General features: G+C 51.7%; 1 protein-coding gene across 3 annotated transcripts in view; it reads left to right on the top strand.

The window, feature by feature from the left end:
* The window catches only part of TANGO6 (transport and golgi organization 6 homolog), a 229,088-nt gene that overhangs the window by 4,276 nt on the left and 212,760 nt on the right, over positions 1–12,052 (top strand). For all 3 annotated transcript variants that reach the window (XM_078881923.1, XM_078881921.1, XM_078881922.1), the window contains exons 3-5: positions 49–359; positions 741–967; positions 2,148–2,273. In XM_078881923.1, the coding sequence (XP_078738049.1) occupies positions 49–359; positions 741–967; positions 2,148–2,273 (664 nt within the window). The remainder of the gene's footprint in view (positions 1–48; positions 360–740; positions 968–2,147; positions 2,274–12,052) is intronic.

The following is a 12,052-nucleotide window of genomic DNA, read 5'->3' as shown; positions in this document are numbered from 1 at the left end:
AGGCTGATGACGACGATGACGACGATGACGACGATGCCACGCGTGCAGTGCCCTCAAGCCGCTACTGGGCCCGGCGATGGACGGTGCCGGCGGCGCCAGGGAGGTCGACGCCGTCTTCCGGTTCGGCTCCGAGTGCCTCCTGCTGCTGCTCGCGCTCAAGGCCGCCATGGCGGAGGCTCGGGCGTCTGCGGAGGCGCGGCGCGGGTCGCCCCCGCCCCCCGCGGCGAGGACCCGGATGGGGGAGGCCGCCCCTCCGCCGCCGCTGCCCGCCGACGCGCTCGCCGTAGGGCAGACGCGCACCGTGCAGGCGGCGCTGCAGTTCGCCGTCACGCTCACCGTGTGCCCGCACCTCTTGCCCGGTGAGTCGGGGAAGCCCGTGTTCGTTTTGCGTCGGCGAGCCCGCGCGATAGGTACATGTGTATGTGTGTGTGTGGTAGTGTAGCGGTTAGCGCTACGCTGCGCTACGAACCCGGCGACCCGAGTTCGATTCCTGCTCACTGCCAACACCGGTGATGATTATTTGAACCGGTCCTGGGCCTCCCCTAGGTCGAGTATGCCTCAAATGAGTGCCTGGTGCGGTGTGTCAACATCGCCACTGGGGAGACAAAGGCAGTCGGGCGTGGTGCTGGTCACCCTCCCCCTCGTGTGCCACAGTGCTGGCCTTCATTAGGTGCTCGCTAACAGCACTTGCCCCAACAGTCTGTTAAGGCTACACGGGGGATCTTTGTTTGTCTCGCCAGGTGTGGGCGTGCCACTGGAGAGGAGGTCATTGTACGGGGCGCTCCTCCGCTCCCTGGCCACGGCGAGCGAGGAGAGCCGAGCGGCCGCCGTGCCGCCGCTGTCGGCCGCGTGCGTGGCCCTCCTGGAGCTGTGCGAGGAGAGCACGCTGGGCAGCCTGCTGCTCACGCGCCACCTCGGGGACCTGCTCGCCGGCCTGTGTCAGCTGTGCTACGCGCCCGCCGCGCAGGTGCGGTGGCGACGTGGCGGTGGGGCTGGAGGGGAGGCGATGATGGGGGGCGGTGGGGGTGGAGGGGGGCGGCACGGCCTTGTCGAACGAGCAGAGCCGGCGAGGTTGTCCGTTGAGAGACCCTCCGTTTTGTCGTCACAGGAGATTGGATAGTGACTGGTCCCCCCGAGTTAACACTGCTGGTGCGTTAAGTCAACGTCGCAGGAGGCGTCGTTTCAAGAGAGCGGGGGGGGGCCCTCCTTGTGTGCCCCCCCTCCCTTGTGTGCCGGCGTCACACTCTGAATTTCGCTAAGCGGTAATAAGTGACACAATTTGGGGGTTGCACGTGGCGGCACGACCGTGTGACGATCGCGTGACAGTCCCTAATCTAATTCTACGTTCACATTACGAGAGCGCCTTCACTCAAGGGCGCTTGTGACGCAGCTTACGAAACTGTGACGCGGAATGAAATAGCGACTTAGATGGCAGGGGGGTCGTGCTACGAGGGTTGAGGAATGAGCGACCGCGATAGAGGGGTTACTTAGGGACCTTGAAAGGGCTACAGGGGAGGGATGGGAAGTTGCGGAGGTGCGAGGGGAGAGGAAGAGAATGGGCAGCAGATAAGAGGTGTCAAACACAGTCTAAGCTTCTAACACGTAGTAGTAGTAGTAGCAGGCTTTCACCACCAATATTATTTTATCCACAATAGAGGTTTTTTGGGTTGGATCGCACAAATATAAATGTCGTGAAACCCGCCACCACCCGACGCAGCCAGTTAGCAAGGTTGTGTCTTGTAAACAAAACGTGCCAATTAGTTACGAGTTCAGCACACCGGTTGTGTGTTGGAGAGTAAACCCCGCAACATTCACACTAATTATAACCAGCCTCATCCTGTGTGTGTGCTGGTGTCAACCTTCTCGCATATCCTCCGTGTGTACCCAAATCGTACTCTTTGGTTCTTTCGGTAAAGTCACGTAGGTATAAAATAAAATAAATCATGACGTTTCTGGCGCATGGATTCCTGCAGTCACGAAAGCTTCAAATCAAGATTACCTAAATCGTCTTGTTCACAAAACACTTTTGTGAAAGAATTAAAAAACAGCCTCATCAGGCGACAACCGGAATTGTGGACAAACCCTCTGCGGTCGATGCCCCCCCCACTTCCTCCCGCACCCCCCCCCTCCGCCCCCCCCCCCCACAGGAGGTGTCGGCGGCGACGGTGGAGGAGAGACGCCACTGCGAGCGGAAGCTCTCCCGACTGCTGCGGAGGGTCTACCAGCCGGCCGTGGTGCGCGAGCTGCTGGTGCTGAAAGGCGCAGCTGTCAAGGTCCGTGGCCGTCGCCCTTCCACCCGTGACACCCCCCCCCCCGCCCCCCCTCGGCATCGTCGGGGCAGCGGCGAGAGTTGTTGGCGGATCGGCGCGCAAATGTTGCCAAATTTCCCTCCTCGTGGGCGTCGAGGAGGTGGGGGAGGCGGAGGAGGTGCCGTACCCTGGCTCGCCAGGCGGAGGCGGCGCAGCAGAGGCGTGGAGTCCACCTTGTCCCGTCTGTACGGGATAGAGTGTTTCCCCCTCACGCGCGTCGGTTTTCCTCCGGGCGCAGCAGTTTCCTCCCTCATGCAAGCACGCTCATTAATTGGCCGATAACGCCTTCATATACAGAGGACCGCAGAGCTTGGGCAATTGGCGGTGCCTACTCATCGCGCGGTGGTTCCTCGCGCCTCTTGCGTAGGACTCTGTGATTGAGAGTGAATGATTTCCTGTGCGCGTTACACGTTGAAATTCGATTCATTTCAAGAAAAATGTTACGACACCGTGGCCTTAGCAAAATAAAATGTTGATAATTACCCGGTCATTTTATACCCCGTGAGGTGGTACGAGACTAGTAGTAGTCACAGCCATCGCAAAAAAGGCATCCTGTATTTGCGCAAATATTTTTCGGGCTGCTGGTATACTGGAGTGTAGGTAGCACGTGACTCAAGTAGTGGAAATATTTTACGAGTCAATGGGAGATCGGAGTAGGTGTCATGTAACTAGTGGTAGTGTAAGAAGTATACTGGATGTGGTTACCCGGGTTCAGGATATGTTTTACTGCACAACTGAATGAGGTGTCACGTGATTGGCGGTAGCCCGCCAACCATTGTGAGAAGTAAACTTGGATGCGTTGTGCTGGGTTGTGACAATGTTCTATTGGTCACTCGTAGACTGGAGCAGGTGTCATGTGACTAGTGGGAGCCCCCAGCCATTGTGGGAGGTATGCTGGATGTGATAAGCCGGGTTGCGTGAATATCTTCCGTGTCGCAGGCATATTGGCGTAGGTGGCACGTGGCTTAAGCAGTAGCCGCAGCCATTGCGAGAGATAGTATACCGGATGTGGTGTGCTGGGTTGCGGCAATGTTTTCCAGATTGCTGAGCCAGACAGAGGTGGGTGGTGATTTAAGAGGCTTGCCCATTGCCCCAACTGCCGATGCCGGGAGATTGAATGGAACCAGTGCGGCATGCGAACCGTAACGCTGCGGCGACACCCTGCAGTAGATGGTGAAAATGGCGGTGGCGGTGGTGGTGGTGAAATCGGTGTTGTTGGGAGGATAACGTTTAGTCACCCCACGTTCACAGCCTTACCGTGCGTGCAGAAGTGACTGCATTCATCGGTCGCTGCTATCATCGGTGGCGAGTGATCGGCGATCCGGTCCCTTGGGCATCCCCTTTGAGCAACTCGCACTGACCAGCACGGTGAAGTATGGTCAGGAGGCAGCCTTCATCCAGCAGTGGCATGGCAAAGGTCTGCGCGAATACAGAGCGGATTCTGTAGGCCGATACACATAGAAAGACAAAGATCCCCCGCGTAGCCTTTAGCGTAGCTTTGGGAGCAAGTGCTGTTGGCGGGCACCTAAGGAGGCCGGCACGCCACACCAGGGATGGGGGGCTAGCACCACGCTCGGTTGCCTTTGTCTCTCCAGTTTGCGATGTTTAAACATCGCAGCAGGCACTCATTTCAGGCTGAGTCGATCTAGGGGAGGCCCAGGACCGGTTCAGATAATCCGTTATTGGTGTTTGTGGTGAGTGTGAATCGAACTCGGGTCGCCGTATTCACGGCGCAGCGCGCTACCAGCGAGACACACAGTAAGACAGAGACAAACATTCATGCAAACGAATAAGAATATCGACACCAAGGTACATAAAACAAAGAGGAAAATAGACAAATACACAGACGAGCAGACTACCAAGAAAACAGACTCACGCACGCAGGCAAACAGACAGACATAGAGATATATAGGCAGATAGACAGAAACACAACCATGCAGAGAGCTACATGGACAGAGAGACAGATGTGGAGATATGCAGGCAGGCAATCAGTCATACAGACAGACAAGCAGGCTAACAAGACAGCCACACTGCTACATGGACAGACACATGTAGAGATATACAGGCAGGCAGGCAGGCAATCAGACATACAGAGAGACAACCATGCACACAGAGATGCATGGTCCGACAAACGCATATAGACAGGCAGACTAACAAGACAGCCACACAGAGAGCTATATGGACAGACAGACAAACACAGAGGCAGGCGGGCCGGGAGCTTCTGTGCACAGACAGCCAGTATTAGAGATGAAGAAGACGACGCATCATTCCGGGCCCTGTCTGTCTTGTTACCAACTTGGGAAAGGTCACGTCCCCCCCCGCCCCATCCCGCGAGCGTGGCCGTGGGGAATGCGTCGCGATTGACGCGCGCCTTGATGTGATGTGACATTCACTCCTCGCCATGGCAAGTCGCTCCAAATAGTTATAATAAAAACACAAAAAATTGAATGTAATACTCTTTTGTTCTTTCGGTAAAGTCACGTAGGTAGAAATAAAATAAAATTAATATTTTAAATATTTTATTTTATTTTTACCTACGTTACTTTACCGAAAGAACCAAAGAGTATGAATTCCTGCAGTCACGAAAGCTTCAAATCAAGATTCAGTGTAATTTCTACGTTACATTTACAGCAGTCCCTCGGTTAGCGATATTATTAATTGATTCCTCGGAATCCTTCGTGTATTGAATTCATTGTTAATCGAATGTAGGAAATACGTGTTCAAGGGGGGTTTAACACATCGTAGGCTTTCGCGACCGATATCATCCAAAATACAGGTTTTATGGGGTTAGATCGCGTAAATATATAAATGTGGCGTTAATCTCGCCACCACCCGACACAGCCAATTCGTGAGGTTTGTCACGTAACAAACCTTACTAATAATGGACGTGTTAAAGGCTTAATTTGTTCGAAGACGATGGGAATTTGAACGTTTTCACACCTTACAAAAGTAGTTTATAACATTTATAAATGACTTGGGGGAACTTACAGATTCGCCAAGCATTTGCTTTTCACGAATCCGTGTCATAAGGAGTCTCGCCATTTCTATTTTTCAAGTATCTTTATACGTGACTTTACCGAAAGAACCAAAGAATATTTCCCAAACCTGTACAAATCCTGGTCGAGGCATCCTTCACATCGAGAGCTTTGAGTTTGTCCTTATGTTGAATAATCGCGGAAATGGTAGATTGACGTCACTCTGCTGCTCTATTTAAGACCGGGAGCAGGTGGATGGCTTCACTATTCTGGCAATTCGCGTGATGATGCTGGATGTAGTTACCGCGAAACGTCGTACGTCTCAAATTGTAAATGTTGTGGATTTACTCTCCAACACGCCGGTGGGCTGAAGTAGTCACTAATTGGCGCTTTGTTTACGTGACAAATCCCTTACTAATTGGCCGTGTTCGGGTGGTGGAGGGTTACGACACAATTATACTTCCGCGATCTAACCCAACAAACCTTTATTGTGAATAATGTTGGTCGCGAAAGCCTAGGTGTTAAACTCACAATCACTTGTTTTTTAAAACCTCTTTCGTGCTTTTCAATAATTCTCTGCTTAATTCGCACACTAATTTTTTTCCTCGATTTCACGTCTTCCTTCACATTAATTTTAGGGGCCGTTGTCTTCTTGATTTTATTACATTTTTAAGTAAAAGAAGATCACTAGGTATTCAAGTGAGCTTGTTTCCATGAGCAATGCACCATCAAATATTGAAAAGCTAAGCAGCCAGTTCCTCTCAAAACGCTCGCAAAAGGGCGCATCGCTGATTGTCTGAGGTCTACCGAGTCCACGTTAGGAGCACTCTGATTGGCCGAAATTGGTGGGCCGCGTGATATCACAAACGTTAAATCGAAAATGCATTGTTGATGGAAACAAAGGGGACCCCGGTGGGAGGGCGAATCTCGTTAACAAACCTGTCAACCCATACGGTTTACCCCCTATTCTTGTACAGGGAAATTTAGTTTTCAGGCTCATACGGCGTACAGCCCTTTCAATACGGGCAAATTTTTTTATATTTGTTTGTGTTTCTCCTTTGTGATGAGACTTTGTAGGATGAACGTTGAGATTTATAAGGGGCACGGGGTGACCAATAAGGTCTGAATTGGTCTCTAATAAGGTAGGGCACTGATAAGGGGTTGACAGGTATGCGTTAATCGAAATGTTGTTAATCGGTGGCATCGTAAACCAAGGGACTACTGAGTACATGTGAAGCGTACATATAAACCCCCACGGGGTAATGGGTGCACAAGCACCGTGAGAGAGGCGTGGGGATGTCTCGCAGACACTTTGTTTTTGTGCCTGGTTATTCACGACGTCCGTCTCGGCTATAATGGCAAGCCTTTATTTTCGACCGTGCTTGCGTGTGACTTTGCAGATGGATCACTGTATGGGGGTGAAAGTTGTGCTCGTTCAACGCTTGCGATGTTTTGACCCGGCGCTTCTCTTAAGCATATAACACAGACCTGTGCGCGATTAAAAGCTGTGTTATATTTTTTCTAAGAAGCTTAAGTATTTTCATACGTGTGTGCATTTAATATCAGGTAAACAAACACACCCACGGTATATGTAAATATATATAACGCACGGATAATAATTAAGTGATCCTGTGCTTTCAGTGGGTGCCAACGGTTATTTCTTTTTTGGAACTTGGAAATCATTTGGCGGTGAATCGTGAGAAAATATGTTGACCCAATGTGTGCTGGAAGCCGTGCTGCGAGTGTGTGGTGAGGCTTAGGTCAATACCTGAGTGGGCTTTGCCTGGTAGGATGGGAATGGTTTAGTTGTTGTGTTTGTACGTGTTTGATAGCATCTCCCAGCATTTTAGAATTGTCCGACGGCTGACCGCAGCACTACGGATTCATCACTTGATGCACAAATTTGCGATTAGTATCCCGAAGGCCGCCCTAGTTATTATTATACCTGGTAGGATACATTTTTTTTAGTTTTATTTGTATATTTTTTGTGAGTGATTTGTTTACCTTTCTTGTACTTTGCACGACTATCGTGTTTGTGTCACTGTTTGTTATTGTGACGTTCTGACCCCAGGGTCCCTACTGGACATCTGTTGATAAAAGAGCTTTATAGCTCATCAGATTCCTCCTGCAGTGTAAATACAAGATTCTGATATCGCAGTTTTCTGAACAACGTCTCAACATTCGCGGCTTTCTGCGCGAGTTTGGCTCAACCGCAGTCGGTATTCAAGCCAGCGTCGTAAATAATAATAATAATACTTATACATTTAAATAAAATGTTGTGACCAAGGATAAATATTTGCATTGCCATCTTTGGAATCCAAACTGCAATCCATGTTTTGAACATTTATGGAAAATGTTTCTTAGACCCCCAGGTACAAATAATAAACTGTAATGCAGAGGACGCCGAAGGCCTCCCCCTACGCTACAGTGTCAGTCATGGAGAGTGCTTCTCCGGACCCCACTTCATCCGTCGGTGTCAGCTTTGTGAAGAAAGGGTGAAGGGCACGACTCGTTTACGGCGTAATCGCGAGCTCGCCGTCATAGTTTCACGTTAAAAACTTAAACTCTTGAGTCGTCTTATCGAGCCGCCCGGGACGCGTTGGGCGTCCGCGCGTGCGGCTCGTGAGCCAAGTGATCTTTAGCCAACATTGATTTATCGTGCGTCCCGTAAAGCCGGCAGCGCCAAAGCTGTGCGGATGATTCAATCGTTCCAAGCCGCCCGCTGATTTGGTTTAACCAAGGCGAGAGGCGTGAGAGACCACCAGGGACTGCAAAGCTCTAAAGGGCCTTGATCCTCAGTACCTGCAGTCCCGTCTGGCTCCCCCAGACTGCGTCTTCCGCTCCTTAGGCCAGGCCCTGCGAGCTCAAGCGAGGATGTTTTCATTGTACGCTGGGCGGTAGTAGGTAGGGCCTTCTCGAGTGTGGCGGCTAAGAAATAGAACTCTCATTTTCCTTTTAGCTTTTCCTTGAGTATATCCTCTCTCATTTAGATATTTTTTTTATATGCGAGTGTCTTGATTTTATAGATTAGGGGCTACCTTCGTTTAAGTTATACTGTAAAGTATTGCGATGTCCTCTTTCGTGGGGGCGAGTCTTTACTCGAAAAACAAGTTGAATGAATGAAGAGTCTCATTTGAAAGAGCACCACTTGGAGTATTCGTCCGCCGGCATGCGGCAACGAATTTGCTGCCATGTAACAGTCCCTTAGTCGAGTAAATTTGCGGTGTCATTTTTCGGATTTGTTAAAAAATTAGGACCGTGACGCCGGGGCACGCAGTGAGTGGCCCACTCTCGCAAATCACGGGATCGTAAACATTCACCGTAAGGCATTATTTTTGTTTTTCCGATTATCACAGCCGAAGTGATTACCAGGGCAGCCTAGTGGATTTGAACCAGGGCAGCCTAGTGGATTTGAACCAGGGCAGCCTAGTGGATTCGAACTAGGGCGGCCGAGTGGATTCGAACTGTGCACCTATTTCAACAAGACGTGGCGATCGCGCTGCCTCTGGGCCACGGCTTGAACAACAACAACTGCCACTCACCACTAAGTGCACATAGCCTGGCTTGTGCCAGGCTATGTGCACTTTAAGGCCACGTGAAGTGTCGAATGCCCGCTGGCAGGAGGTCACGGGGCAGACCCAGGTGCCACGGGTCGACTGACTGAGATGACTGGCTGATGCACCACCTGTGCCCCCTACTGTGCCAACTTGCTGTGCTATAGCCACCCGGCGCTCCGCTCGTTATTGTGAGCGTCGCTCCTCCGCCCTCCGTTGTAGTTGGAGGGCGACTGCCTCCAACTGCCCAGTAGCGTCCTTCATGAGCCTCCTCCACAGAGGCCGATCTTGACACCGCTGGTACCAGTCATCGGCAAGTCCACTCAGCTCCACATCCTCCTGTACCACATCACTCCATCTCTTCTCTAGCCCGTGCCGCGCCCATTTAGCCTCCTCGATCCGGCCGAACAAAAGCTGTTTAGGCATGCGGTGTCTGGGCTTGCGGGCTACATGACCCAGCCAACGCACCGATGGGACTTTGTCCAGATCTTTCAAGGATTTGTGAGCTACTCACACAATCCAGCCTGGTTAAACCCAGGATGGATCGTAGGCAGGCCAGCCTAAATGTGTCTAATCCGGGAAGATGTTCCATTTGCGGGGTCCACGTTTCGCAAGCGTAGAGAACGGAGGGAATGACTGTGGCCGAGAAGACCTGAAGCTTCGTGGCGGAGCGACAGACCAGGTAGCTTACACACAGCGTTGCGCAACCGATGAAAATATAATGCTGCTCGACGGATTCTGAGTGAGACCTCTGCTGTTAAACCGGAGTCGGTCATGAGCACACTGCCCAGGTATGGGAAACTCTCCACTCTCTCCACAACTGCCATATCACCAATTGGGAGTTGTGGGGGTGAATTGTCCGATGGTACAAAATACCCCGGCAGGTGCTTAGTTTTGTTGGGGCTGATGGTAAGGCGCTACCCGCCACCTCTTAGTGGCAAGCTCCAGGTTCAGCAGCAGCGCCTCCAACTCCTCCTCTTGAGTGAGCAGCAATTACCAGATCATCGGCATACATAACGTGGTTGAGCAATAGGGAGCCGTCCCTTGACTGCTCCCGGGCATCTATGAGCCTCCCATTGTATTTGTACCAAATGGAAATTCCTCCGGTACAGCTATTGAAGGCTGAACGAACTACTTGGTCAAAATAGATGTTAAATAATGTGGGAGCCAGAGGACATCCCTGTCGCACCCCAAGGTGTACAGGGAATGGCTCCGACTCCCGGCCACGTAGTTTTACCTGGGCCCGCTCACCATCATGGAGGTCCTTAATAATCGTGAGCAAAGGGTCAGTGACTCCGAAAGCACGAACAACAACCCAGAGCCCAGGCCTACAGACACACAGACACACACAGACACACAGACACACACACAGACACACACACAGACACAACAACCGCCATTCGCCACTAAGTGGCGGTGACGTCACCACAACGCTTGTGCCAGGCTAGGTGCATTTTGAGGCCACACACACAGTCACACACACACAGTCACACAACAACAACAACCGCCATTCGCCACTAAGTGGCGGTGACGTCACCACGACGCTTGTGCCAGGCCATGTGCACCTTGAGGCCACGTGAAGTGTCGAACGCCCGCTGGCAGGAGGTCACGGGGCAGACCCAGGTGCCACGGGTCGACTGACCGAGATGACTGGCTGATGCACCACCTGTGCCCCCTACTGTACGAACTTGCTGTGCTTTAGCCACCCGGCGCTCCGCTCATTGTTGTGAGCGTCGCTTCTCCGCCCTCCGTTGTTGTTGGAGGGCGACTGCCTCCAACTGCCAAGTAGCATCCTTCACGAGCGACCTCCACAGAGGCCGATCTTGACACCACTGGTACCAGTCATCGGCAAGTCCACTCAGCTCCACGTCCTCTTGTACCACATCACTCCATCTCTTCTCTAGCCCGTGCCGCGCCCGTTTAGCCCCCTCGATCCGGCCGAACAAAAGCTGTTTAGGCATGCGGTGGCTGGGCATGCGGGCTACATGACCCAGCCAACGCAGCCTTGCCTGCCGGAGGAGCTCACCGATGGGACTTTGCCCAGATCTTTCAAGGATTTGTGAGCTCCTCACACAATCCAGCCTGGTTAAACACAGGATGGATCGTAGGCAGGCCAGCCTAAATGTTTCCAAGGTCTTCTCGGCCACAGTCATTCCCTCCTAATGGAGCATCTTCGCCGGTTGGAAACACAGACACACACACAGACACACACACAGACACAGACACACACACAGACACACACACAGACACACACACAGACACACACACGCGCCAAAAATGCAGCGATCCTCTTTTTCAAACGACGAGCAAGGAATGATGGAATAAATAATAATATAAGTCAAACTCTCACTCGTCACTTTAAATAAACATCATAATCAGATTTCCCCAAATGAGTACGTAGACGTAAATAAATAAATGCATTTAGATTTTCTTGCCAGCTGCACGAAAACCCCGTGCGTGTTTGCTGCTGTTGTTGTTGTTGTGGTGGTGAGTGATATCTGAACTGGGCCCTCGATCGATGTTCGATGATGATGAAGGTGATCGTAGTGATACTGCTGATGATAATGTTGTTGATAGTTTATGATTCTGCTGCTGTTGCTGCTGATGATGATTAATTATTGTTGCGTTTGTTTACCCAGGTAAAGCCTCACTCAGTCTCATGAGTCTCTTTCAGGGTTTAAGCGTGTTGCCAAATTGTTGCAGTCGGGGAGGGGGGCTGGGGGCGGGTGAAGGGGGCAGCATGTTGCTGCATAGATTCCGACCGAGTAATTTGCAGTAGGATTTAAAAAAATCTAACTTGGACCAAGACGCTGGCGCACGACGGGCCTCCTCTTGCGAACAACGTCGGGGGATCCGCAAGGTCCACTGTGGGCGAAGTAGATGGCGCGGACCACTGTTCCCGGGAAAATACACCCGCAGTAATGACCAGGGCAGCCTGCCGGATTCGAACCGCTAACCCGTGTGTACGTACGCACGTTGAACTTCTTTTCGCACCGTATGTAGCCAACCGTGCTCATCGGAGGTGCGGAGGGAGGACATCAAACTAAACACAAGCAGCAGTTCCATAAAATTGGGTTCTCAATCCGGATGGTTTAAAAGCGCAACGAGTGGCAAGTGCGCCGCCTCTGGGCTGCGCCATGGCCCCGACTTTGATTTGTGCTGCTTCTTCTGCTGCTGTTGTTGATGATGCCGATGATGCTGTTGCTGCTTCTTT

The sequence above is a fragment of the Lampetra fluviatilis genome, chromosome 63 (assembly GCF_964198595.1).
Source record: "Lampetra fluviatilis chromosome 63, kcLamFluv1.1, whole genome shotgun sequence".
Classification (NCBI taxonomy): domain Eukaryota; kingdom Metazoa; phylum Chordata; class Hyperoartia; order Petromyzontiformes; family Petromyzontidae; genus Lampetra; species Lampetra fluviatilis.
This window is presented reverse-complemented; position numbering and strand designations above follow the sequence as displayed.